Below are 13148 nucleotides of genomic sequence, written 5' to 3' on the forward strand. Positions count from 1 at the left end.
GATTACACAGGTCTAGCATTTTGTAAGGACATATATGTCACACCTCACCTTTCTGCTAAGCATCTCTTCTATAAACAAGAATATGGATAAATGAAAAAATGATATGTTAACTTCTCTCCCAAAATAATAGTTTTCTCACGTTATTTATTCCTTGACAGAACTTTAAATTAATTACCATTATAATGTATCTGCAAGTCACACAATACAAACTATAATGTCTTTAGAGTTCATAGGTATATTGCTATCTGTGGCTCAGTAAAATATTTTCTCCGTAGGCTTATTCTTTTAAAAATGAATGAATAAAAAAAAAAAAGAATGAATAAGTTCAATGGATTTCATGAAAAATGTAGTCTATTTATATTGGGAGATTATATGAAAATATGTCATGTGTAAACTAGGTCTAGAAAGATCACCATAATAGATGTTTAGGAGTTATGCTAAGATAAACTTCAGAGAGTGGGAGGGGTCATAATCTTCAAAACCAAGTGAGTGATGCCTCTGCTAGGGCCAGTTAAGTCAGATGGTATCAATAGGCACTGATTCAGGAAAAACAAGATCAAGACCAGGAATTCCAAAGAAAGATAAAACCAAGGTCCAAGCTTCATAACACCCACCCCATCTGCTTGAATTACACCTTTGGAATGAGTGCAAAGATCATTCTGAAAAAAGGCCTCTCCCTTATTCTGTCTACCTTGAAATATAATTGAAATACATTAATTTATACATTTTTTTCTCTTTTTTTTATTGGAGTATAACTGCTTTACAATGTTGTGTTAGTTTCTGCTGTACAGCGAAGTGAATCAGCTATATGTATTAATTTACACATATTTAAAAGGCACAGTTTTATGAGTTTACTACATGTATACATCCAGAAAACTAATATCCTAATCAAGATACCAAACATTGTCATCAGCCCCAAAAAGTTTCCTCATGCTCCTTACTAATTTATCCCTTTATAATTGTCTGCAGCCAAACACTGATCTAATTTTAGTCATCATAGATCAGTTTTCACTGCTATAATTTTATATAAATTGAATAACACAGAGGTATTTTTTTGTCTTTTTAAAAACAATGTCCTACGTTTATTCGTATTATATTCAGAAGCACAAAGAAAACAGAGTTTCTTTATTTTCAATTTACGGATGCAACGTTCACCTGAGGCGCCCCCCCACCTCCACAAACACACACATACACACACACACACACACACACACACACACACACACACACACACACACTCCTGAGTGTTTGGGCAAAGGAAGGTGGTGGAGGCCAATACAGAGTAATAAATTTATTCCAGGATGGTAACATTTGTCCATTATAATAGATTGCATGTATTTTAAATTTACATATTTTCTTTCAGATCATTCAGTTCTCTCAGATCCACCTTTTCCCCTGCTCCTCTCGAAATCTGATTGCTCCTCTCCAAGCCAACCTGGAGTGACTGTGAAAGTCACAAAACTTAAGCTTCAAAACCCTCACTTGCATAAGTCCCTTCCAGGGCTCTCTGACTCACAAGGTGATATATTTTTACAAAATTTGAAAATCAATATATAGTAACCACAATTGATGAGGACCATTGGATGTTTCCACTCTCATTTCCTCTTTGTCACTGTTCCCCTTTGGTTTGCTAGTGCTGGCATGGCCAATGGAAGTTTTGGAATTTGCCTATGGACACTTAGCTGAGAATATATATAGTCTAAATATAGGGTAATATATTTTTGTAGTTTGCAGTAATTTCTGTGTAGGTAAATTATTTATAACAGTCTTGAAAGGCTTCTAGGAAAAATGTAGTCAGTTTAGAGAGTACTTAAGTATTTAGGGTGACTTGAACTGTCCTGAAATTTTGAAGCACACATATGACAAAACCTTGACAGAGGGCTTTCCAGATTTGACGGCAATGATAAAAAAAAAACTCATGGTATTACTAAACTATAAGTTGTGAAGTCGAAACGAACTTTTCTTAAACTGATGCTATTTTTTTTTTTTTTTGCGGTACGCGGGCCTCTCACTGCTGTGGCCTCTCCCGTTGCAGAGCACAGGCTCCGGACGCGCAGGCTCAGTGGCCATGGCTCATGGGCCTAGCCGCTCCACGGCATGTGGGATCTTCCCGGACCAGGGCATGAACCCGTGTCCCCTGCATTGGCAGGCGGACTCTCAACCACTGTGCCACCAGGGAAGCCCTGTTTTCCTTTTCTTTAGATGAATATCCAGAAGCAGAATTACAGGATCATTAATACTTCTGTTTTTAATATTTTGAGAAACCTCCTTACTGTTTTCCATACTGGCTGTACCAATTTATATCCCCACCAATGGTGCATAAGTGTTCCCTTTTCTCCACATCTTTGCCAAAACTTGTTATTTCTAGTCTTTTGATAATAGCCATTCTAAAAGGTATAAGTTGATATCTCATTGGGGTTATAATTTACATTTACCTGATGATTAGTGATATTGAGCACCTTTTCATGTACCTGTTGGTCATTTGTTTGTCTTCTTTGGGAAAATGTCCATCCAGGTCCTCTGGCCAAGAACCGTTTTCTTGTTATTGAGTTGTGCGAGTTCTTTATATATTTTGGATATTAACTCTCTATGAGATATAATTTGCAAATATTTTCTCCCGTTTGGTAGATTGACTTCATTCTGTTAATGGTTTCCTTTGCTGTGCAGACGCTTTTAAGTTTGATGTAGTTCTGCTTGTTTATTTTAGCTTTTTTTGCTTGCCCTTTTGGTGTTAAATACAAAAACATCATTGCCAAGATTGATGTCAAGGGGCTTATTCCCTATTTTTCTTCTAGGTGTTTTATGGTTTCAGATCTTACATTAAAGTCTTTAATCCATTTTGAGTTAATTTTTGTGCATGGTATAATATAGTGGTCCAGTCTCATTCTTTTGCATGTGGCTATCCAGTTTTTCCAACACCATTTATTGAAGAGACTCTCTTTTTTCCACTGTATGTTCTTAGCTCTTTTGTTGTGAACTAATTGAGCATATATGTGTGCATTTGTTTCTGGGCTCTCTATTCTCTTCCACTGATCTATGTGTCTGGTTTTATGTCAATACCATACTGTTATGACTACTATATCTTTTTAATATAGTTAGAAATCAGAACGTGAGATGCCTCCTGCTTTGTTCTTCTTTCTCAAGATTGCTTTGGCTCTTTGTGGTCTTTTATGTTTTCATACAAATTTTAGGATAGTTTATTTCTGGGGAAAATGCCATTGGAATTTTGATAGAGACTGCATTGATCCTACAGACTGCTTTGGGTAATATTGAGAATTTAACAATATTAATTCTTTCAATCATGAGCACAGAATATCTTGATGTATATTTGTGTCTTCTTCAATATCTTTCATTAATGTCTTATAGTTTTCAGTGTATAGGTCTTTCACCTCCTTGGTTACCTTTATTTCTAGGTATTTTCTTCTTTTCAATGCTATTGTAAGAGGGATTTTTTTTTTCATTTCCATTTCTGACAGTTCATTTTTAGTGAATAGAAATGTAACACTTTTGTATATTGATTTTGTATTCTGAAACTTTACTGAATTTGTTTATTCTAATTTTTTTGATGGAGTCTTTAGGGTTTTCTATATTTAATATCACGTCATCTGCAAATAGTGAAAGTTTTACTTCTTCTTTTATGATTTGGATGCCTGTTTCTTTTATTCACTCCATAGAATGATTTTGAGATTCATCCATGTTGTTGCATGTAATAGTAGTTTACTCATTTTTATTACTGAGTAGAATTCCATTGTATGGTTATAGAAATACTTTGTTTACCACACTGTCTTGCTTATAGTACCTTTACAGTAACTTAAGTCTTGAAATCAGAGAGAAATACTCTGACTTGGTTTTTTTCTTTTATTTTCTTTGAATATTCTAGTACTTTGTTTTTTATATTTAGTATTAGCTTGTCAATTTCTACCAAAAAGTTTGATAAAATTTTTACTGGGATTCTACTGAACATAGAAAAAACTAGAAAAATTTAAGAAAAGTTGACATTTTAACAATACTAAAGTGACATCAGCATCAAGGTGATATAAAATGTCCCTTCTTTTCGTTCCCCTTTTTAACAACTAAAAATCAATATCCATCACAAACAAGAAAATCTCTTTGGGAGTTGTGGAATCCAGTACCATATTACCAGCAACCCAAGAAAAGTCTAACCCACCTGTGCAGCTGGTAGGCAGACACACCTCCGTATGGGCTGTGGAACCAGCAGAAGCCATTGAAACTGTCCCAACTCTTCATAGCTGCAACTAGGAAAACCTGGGGAATGCCGATGTGGTCCGACACCTGTGGATGAGAAAGGCTTTATAGAAGTCCAGCCATCTGGAAGGGAGATTCCAGCACACCACTGGAGAAAAGAAAAATACGAGTTTGAACACACTAGAGAGGATCCCAGTATACCAGTGCTGCCCCTCTACTGTATTGTACACATAACATTTTGGTTAAGGTGGTAGACCTCCTATTAAGTGTTCTTAATAAAGCAATATTTCAATAAATAAATAAATAAAACTTCATTTTTTCACATGTGCAATACTTTGTATTAGTTATTTCATAATTTAGGCAAAAACAACCATCAAAACCTTTTGATAAAAGTTGTTTTTCTCTCAAATTTTGAAAAGTATACCAGGGGGTCATACTGACTGTTTTAAGGTAAATATGATTCTTTATGGGTTCAAGCGCTCCTACCCAAGTATGGGGAAAAAATTGATTCCTGCCAGAATCAAGAAAACTCAGAGAATGAGGATGTTGGAGGCAGTTTCAGGAGGTGACAAATCAAAAAGAATGAATCTCTAAGGACATATTGGAACCATATCCTCTTGTGAATTTACTGCTTATGCAATATTTGACTTGCCATTTGGCAAATATGAGAGTTCACTGGAAATGCAGTGACTTCACATTTTTAGGAAAGGTCACCCAAAACACACACATGTACGCCTATATATATATGGGTATTTAGTGAGAGAGAGAAGGAAGAAGAGAATTAAGTTTTTCATTTACCTTCAAGAAAGCATTCAGTGTGGTGACAGTGAGTATGACTCTCTGGTGTTATAAAGTTGACTTAATATACTTCAAAATTAATATATTGATATGTTTTGTGAACTTTATTTCTACCTTAGGTAAAATATAATCTTCCATTGAATTTTTTAACCTTGATTATATGTATATAAAATTTTTTTTCTAGGAAGTTTCTTCTCTCTTTTTCTCCTTTGGTGATTGATTTCAGGACATTTGAAAAAAAGAAAGAACAAGCAATGCTCTGAATGTATGACAAGAACAAGCTGTATTACCAACGGGCTCTACCTCCTCACTATGCAGTTTCTAACTTGAAATCAAACCTGACTGTTTCTCAAACCAATATGGGTAGAATGGTACTCTATTCACGATCTCTATGGGAAGTGGCAAGGAGTTTGAAAACATATTCAGTATTTATTAACTATTCAGTATTTATTAACAATGTATGTGGGGTATTTTGGAAAAAATCATTTATTTTAGTAATTCAAATAACATTCAAGGAGTGTTTATGGTGTTTATAGTTATGAAAAAAGGCCAGTTTGGCAGACTTGGCCAGATTAGGTCCCTCACAGTCACCAATCCTAGTATCTTATATAAATATCACTCTCCTTCACTCTCCCCCTCTCACCCCTACCTCCTACCTTCCTTCCTGCCTTCTCTCCTAGTCTTCCTCTACCGTCAAAACCTGAGAGCTTTGAATTGAGCTTTTTACAACCTTGGTCAAAACAACATACACAAATTTGTTTCTTAGGGAACAAATAATCCTAATAAGCCTTGCTGAGGTTCATATAGTGAATGAGAAACAATTTTTATTTTAATTTTTGATAAAAGATAACGGGCCATAGGCGGCTGTTAGGAATAGTGGGGTAAGTCAATTTAAATTTAATTTTAGCTGTTAGTTAGAAAGTAGGAGGCTAACAAAGAGACTTATTAGGTTTCAGGAGTACTACTAATAGTATAATTAATTTTCATTTATTGAGCAGCAAATGTTTATGGAGCCAAGGATTGAGCAGGGTGCTGTATAGCTGCTTTGGTACCTAGTCATCCTTCTGTTTGACTATATCTAAAGCAGTTTATCTATGGGATTTTAAGAGCAAGCACATAGGTCCTGAGTAGACCTGAAGTAGAAGGGAATGAGAAATGCATGGACAGTACAGGTAAGAGAGCAAGTATAAAGAGTTGGTACTGCTGAACTATCATTACATTGTAAGTCTCTTGAAGGCAGAGAACATGCCATTCCTTCATGTATCCCTCAGGCTAACCTTTTCCTTGTCGAATAAACATGTCAAGTTTAGAGCAGAAGACTGCAGCTGTGGAAACTACAGCCACATTTGGATATGATGGCTTCAAATAGAGAGTAGGGGAAAATAAAAGTCTGAAACTTTGAAAACATTACAAGGTTGCAAATGGAATACAGTGGAGCATTTCCAAGGTCAGGGTGGGAGCAGGATTATGCTAGTGCAGGCATCCCTTAGGAAAAGTATCCATTAGGGAGAGGGGAAAAGTTGACGGAGATCTTTGCAGTAGGAATTGAGAGGAATCAGGACACCTAGAAGTTCAAAACAGAGCAATGGTCATTGATTAAGTAGTATGCATCATGTGTAGTATAGCGAGTGAACAAGAGTTATTTATTAGGTCATCTCTGAATCCAGGTACTTTAAGGCAATAATATAAAAATTTCTCTGTATTGTCATCATCTGAGTAACATTTAGTCTGCCATTCTGCGGGAATTAAAGGAAGTTCTTACGTACAAAACAGACAGACTTCCCTGTTTTATTCACAGTTTCAAAAAATACGATCATTCCAGGTATTAATTTTCTCTCCCTTTTCTGACAGATGGTGTATCAGTTTCCTAGGACTGCCAGAACAAAGTACCACAACTGGGTGGCTTAAAATAACAGAAAATTATTGTCTTACATTTGGGGAGTCTATAAATCTAAAATCAAGGTGTCTGAAGGGCCATGTTCCCTCCGGAACATGTGGAGGAATCCTTCATTGCTGCTTCCTGGTTTCCGGCGGTTGTCCAGCAGACTCTTTTGCCCCTTGGCTCGCAGCTGAATAGCTTCAATCTCTGCCTTTATTGTCACACGGTATTCTCTCAGTGTGTCTCTGTCTTCACATGGCTATCTTCTTAAAAGGAGACCACTCATATTGGATTAAGTGTTCACCCTAGTCTTGTATTTCCTCATCTTAACTTAAATTATGTCTTTAATAACCCTATTTCTAAATGCAGTGACATTCGGAGGTATTGAGCTGAGGACCTGAACATATCTATTTTTCGGGTTGTCAGGGGGAAACCAACTCAAACCAAAACAGATGGTAAATGGTAGCTCTGACATCAAGGCTACAAGGGTAGGTTGATAAATAAAAGGTCCTTTGGGAAAATAGAATCATGTACAAAGCTGAATAGAGTACCAGAATAGCAGAAGTATTATAAAAACCTACTAATTGACAAAGTGGTGAGAAACAAGGAGAACAATAGGACAAATAAGGTAATAAATGGAAAATCTATGAAGCAAATAGCAAGGCAGCTCAATATCATGACTTTATGTTATATCGTAACATTTACTACATGCAAATTTTTTTATTCTCCTGTCAATTTGTTTAGATTATTATTAAAGTGAAGGTACAACATTTTGAAACTCAGGTAGAGATTTTGCAGACACTCATGACTAAGGCTAGAAACCTGGTTTGAGAAATGGGTTGGAAGGACAGACAATCCTGGGGAGGTGAGCAGACAGGACTACACTGCTGAGTCCATTATGATGGGGCACAATGTGGGGCTGGACTCCTGCCCTCCACCCGCCCCATGCCCCAGCTCCCCAGCCCTCTCCCTGTGACAGGCAGGCCTGAGAGTGTCCTTCCCGTGGTTTTGATCACACGGGAATCCACAGGTTCCAGACAGAAATCAAAGTCCTTCCTTGATGAGGGATCCTGGACTGGACATGCCCTTTTCTGGGCTTTGGTCTTCATCTGAGCACATGATGTACTCCACTGCAGGATTCTTTACACATCTGTCTCTCCCCTCACGATGTGGTGAGTTCTCTGAAGACAAGACCCTGTTGGATCTCATATACCAAGCACTGGATCCTCGGACACAGCTTCTCCTGCCATCTGCCAACCTTGATCCCTCTGCGGCGAGTCCTTGTTCTCAGGCTCTCCTTAAACACAAACATCATGCAATAACTTTTTTCCTCTAATAGGTTGAAAATGTGGTGGCTACTTGTAACAATGTGTTTCATCCACATGTCTGGAAATTCATTTTGTTTCCTTGGAAAAAAAGCGGTGAACCCTGAAGCCAACATGAATATTGTAAGTTATTCATATCACTAATATTTAAAAAACACTTCCAAAGATATTGACACCATTGCTCTCATTAATCCTTTATGATTTATTATAAAGTCTGAAAGATTTCTTTACAAAGTACATGTTACCCCAACCAATAAGAAATTTTATTTTAAGAATCCAAAGTGGCCAAGTATACTCATGAAGCTAAATGTTTTGTCTTTTCTGCATTCAGAGTCAGATGATTTCCTACTGGGGTTACCGAAGTGAAATGCATAAAGTTATAACTGCAGATGGTTACATCCTTCAGCTCTATCGGATTCCTCATGGGAAGAATGATGCTAATCATTTGGGTAGGATTGGTGTGAGGGGAAAAAATGGGTGTCTCAAATCCTGAATCAAATACATTCCAGTCAAAAATATTCTAATCATAAAACACTAGATTAAGTTACTAAAAAAAAAACCTGAACCACCTTGGTCTCTGAGATTAAGCTGAGGGTCTGAGTGATACCAGATTTACATTGGTTTCTCTGATGTGAAGCACACTGGCCCATGATTTTAGTTTGTCGTGCTGGGTGGAAACTCAGGGCCCCTGAATAGAAGACCCACTTAATTAACATAATGCTGAATTTCCTTAGAATATAATTTTTTCAATAGGTTTTTGAGGTTTAATTGGCATACAATCAACTGCACATATTTAAAGTGTACAATTTGACATGTTTTTTCATCTGAGAAACTGTCACCACAATTAAGATCACGTATTCAGAAATATTCACCTCACCAAGCAAACGTTTTTAATTCTATTCATATAAAAGCCTGTTTCTATCTTCATGTTTATCTGAGAATAAGGAGTGAGTTTATAAAGATTTTAACAATTATCTTCTTTAGGTCAGAGACCTGCTGTGCTTCTGCAGCATGGTTTCCTAGCATCGGCCACAAATTGGATTTCCAACCTACCCAGCAACAGCCTGGGCTTCCTCCTGGCGGATGCTGGATATGATGTGTGGCTGGGAAACAGCAGAGGAAATACCTGGGCCAGGAAAAATTTATACTATTCACCAGACTCAGCTGAATTCTGGGCTTTCAGGTAAAGAAAAGGGACGATTGAAAATAAATATTGAGTTAAAAAGCATGGGTATTCACTGCTTCCAGCCTAGCCTCATTTTAACAAATTACACTCCAAATAGGAGGAGAAGGATGTCATCTTCATTCTAATACATTTTTGGATTCTTCCTTACACCTCATTCCAAGGGTAGCCTTTCCTCCAAACTGTCTGTGATCCCAGTAACCATTGTTACAGGATTCCCTAAATATGCTTTTCCACAAGGAATGAGCGAAATGACTGAAGCAAGGAAATTTGCTGCCCCCAGCAGATTCTGAAGGAACATCCACAAGGATTACTAGAAGGTTAAACCCAGTTGGGGTTCATGAACAGCACCTGTCATCATCAGTATTCAAGTGGGGGTGGGGAAGATAATGAAATTCTGACACCATGGGGAGATTATCAAAGATTTCCTCTCACTGGCCCTCTTGTGCCTTATTCCTAGAAATTACTAATGGAAGTGGAAAAGAGAATTTGCCTGATGACGATGAGGTGCAAAGGTGCTCTTAGAAGTTCCAGGAAGTGAAAGAAGCTTGTGTGTCCCGAGTGTAGCGAGGAAGAGGGCGAGTGAGAGGAGAGGAGACTAGAGATGCTGACAAGGGTCAAATCAGGCCAGGCTGCATAGGTCTTGGTTAAGGCCTTGGAGCTCATTCTAAGTGTAATGAGAAGCTTCTGGAAAGTTTTCAACAGGGGAGTGGCATAGCCTGTTCTCGTTTTCAAAGGGTTTTTCTGGCTGATTTTTCTGTTCATATTACATGGCAGTGGAACACAACATACAAATGATTATTAAATCTGACATTCAGGTTCAAGGGTAGAAGTATTCCCCAGCTACAGCTACTATTGTGTTTGGATTAAATTGTAGCTGTGCTTCAGAAATGATGTGCTGTGCTTCAGAAATGATGTCAGCTGTTTATGAGAAGCCACCCCAAAGAGCCCCTGACACTCACTAACAGTCTATAAGCAACAATGCTTAGAGAATCTAGTTTTCTATTTTTCAAAGGAAACCTTACCTTAAATAGGTTGACTTATAGAAAGTAGAGCAAGGAAATGTATTCATTTTTATTTTGTCTTTTTTTCTTGCAGCTTTGATGAAATGGCTAAATATGACCTTGTATCCACAATCAACTTCATTTTAAGTAAAACTGGACAGGAGAAGCTACACTATGTTGGCCATTCCCAGGGCACCACCATTGGTAGGTAACAGCAGTTAGCAGGTAGTTTAGTTCATACAGACCCCTTTCCAGTGGTTATGCAGACATGCTGGTCATCATGCTAATTGCTTTCCATTCATTATATAATGTCTACAGCAACCCAGTGATATAAGACCATTATTATTCCTACTGTATATATAGTGAAACTAAAGAGCAGGTAAATAAATAGTTCGTGTAAGGTAACACAGTTATTACAAATAGGGTAGCTCAGATACCAGGTCAGGAAATCTGACGCCCAAGCCAATGCTCTGAAACTTTGTACCACACAGGCTCTGGTCTCAGTTTATTCCATTCATTCAACCATATTTATGGGGCACCTATAATGTATCCTAAGAATACAGCAAAAATGAAATAGTTTAAAATCTCTGTCTTCCTACTACTTATACTCTAGCAGGAGAAGGTAGAGAAAATAATAAAAATTAAAAAGTAAAATACGTACTATGCTAGATAATGATAATACTATGAAGAGAAAAATAAATCAGGGGGTCAGATTAGGGAGCATCAGAGGGGTACACAGAAATTTTATACCAGGAACACCACCAAATACTTTCTAAGTAAACGTGAAGGAAGTCAGTGAGCCAAGCTCATACCTGGAAGACTGATATTTCAGGAGGAGGGAACAGATAGCCCAAAAGATCTGATGCTACAGCACACGCAGCACATTCAAGGAAGAGCAATGGGGCTGTTCATTGTGTGGATGAATCAGATTGAGAGAGACAAAGATGAGTTGGGTGGGAGTGGTGAGGAGGGCCGACTCTTCAGGGCTTTTGAGGCTGTTGTAGGGATTTTTGCTTTCTCTCTGAGTGAAAAGGAAACCATAGAAATTTTGAGTAGAGGAGTTACATGATCTGACTTGTTAGCAGGATCCTTCCGGTTGTTGAAGGAAAACAGGGCTGGAGCAGAGAAAGCAGTCACTGAACTCTTCCTGTAACCCAGGGGAGAGATGATAGTGACCCAGAAGAGGGGCTGGTAAAGATACCTGGTTAGGTTCTAGACGTATTTTCTATATATGGGGGTGGGGGGGTGGGAGGGACCAGCAGAATTTGCTTATGTAATGGATATGGAGTGTAAGAGAAAGAGGAGTCAAGGATGACACCACGATTTATGGCCAGAGCACTGGGATGATGGAGATGCCATTAGCGAAGACGAGGGAGACAGTAAGAACAGCTGAGGTGGTGGGGAGAGCAGGGGCTCAGTTCTGGACCCAAGTGTTAGGTGCTATTGGAGATCCAAGTGGAACGTCAAGCAGTCAACTGTAGATACAAATCTGGAGTTTAGGAGGGAAGATTGGGCTGAAAATACAAAATGTGAATCATCAGTACATGAGACAGGATGCAATAAGCAAAGAATTGAGCTCAGACAGAAAAGAGGAGGGGTCCAAGCCCTAAGGCCTGGGCCACAATTGATTTGGAAGATGAGGACGAATCAAGTGACTAAACTGGAAAATAATGGTGACTGTGGTGTAAGGGAAGCCAGGAATGTCTAGTGTTCTGGAAGGCAAGTAGAGAAAGTATTATTAGGAAAATACTGCAGTCAACTGTGGAAGAGGCTTTGATCAATCGTGTGAAATGAAGTCTGAGAACTGACCCTTGGTTCTGGCAACCTAGAAGCTATAAGGGAACCTTTCTAACAGCAACTTTGGTGGAATGGTTGGGACAAAAGCATAATCAAGGAAATTTAAGAGACCATGAGAGAAACTGTAAAGGGAAGAGAAAGGATGAAAGCAGAAGGGGGAATAGGGGATTATATGGGAGAAATAATGGTGTATTTTTTATGTTGATCCTCACTGTCAGCCAGTGACATTACTTCCTACTACAATTCTAAACAATCCGAATGTCCATATATGGGCATATTCAGGAAAGTGGATGAAATACTTGGTAGAAGCCTGTGGAAGTTCTCTTCCCACTGCTTGTTCATCGTAAAGCATGGATCCCACTGGTAGAATTTTAGACAGAAAAAAGGGTCAGTGAGGAAGAGCTTCCCAATGTTTCTGTCATTGTGTAATATGTTATGGGCCCAAGGAGATGAGGATTTGTGCTATTTTTTTTTTTTTTTAATAAAAGCACTTTTAGAGGAAAGGGCAAAAAAGCAGGACTAGGCAGAGGGAGAAGTTGGGCAGTGATGCAGTCCCCAAAAGTCCTCAGCCAGCTCTGTATGACATGGCTCTTCAGAGTCTTCATCAGTGGGACTAGCTGGCTGGTCCTTTACCCATTTGTTGACCAGTCATTCAATGCAGGATGGCCCAGGAAGGGACCTTGGGTTCTCTTGAGCAAATGCAAAATCAAAAGTCTCCCTGCAGCTTCAGCTGAATAAATGCCTTGGACTCGAAGAGAAATCAGGGCAATGAAGAACAGCAACAAAACACATGGTTAACCACGGATTCAAATTCTTTGTTAAAAAGTGAGAAATCTTCTAGATTCCTAAAATTTACTCCTTTAGTTTCCCAAACTATCCAAAATTTAACCCTTTTGGATGGAAATCTACCTCAACTTATGACCGATGCCCATGCTTTTTTAAATAGAACATGTTGA

General features: G+C 38.2%; 1 protein-coding gene across 1 annotated transcript in view; it reads left to right on the top strand.

The window, feature by feature from the left end:
• The window catches only part of LOC101290327 (gastric triacylglycerol lipase), a 482017-nt gene that overhangs the window by 460300 nt on the left and 8569 nt on the right, over nucleotides 1-13148 (top strand). The window contains exons 7-10 of the mRNA XM_033404782.2: nucleotides 8223-8331; nucleotides 8540-8657; nucleotides 9193-9391; nucleotides 10490-10599. Coding sequence (XP_033260673.1) covers nucleotides 8230-8331; nucleotides 8540-8657; nucleotides 9193-9391; nucleotides 10490-10599 — 529 coding nt within the window. The 5' untranslated portion in view covers nucleotides 8223-8229. The remainder of the gene's footprint in view (nucleotides 1-8222; nucleotides 8332-8539; nucleotides 8658-9192; nucleotides 9392-10489; nucleotides 10600-13148) is intronic.

The sequence above is a fragment of the Orcinus orca genome, chromosome 14 (genome assembly GCF_937001465.1).
Source record: "Orcinus orca chromosome 14, mOrcOrc1.1, whole genome shotgun sequence".
NCBI classification, from domain to species: domain Eukaryota; kingdom Metazoa; phylum Chordata; class Mammalia; order Artiodactyla; family Delphinidae; genus Orcinus; species Orcinus orca.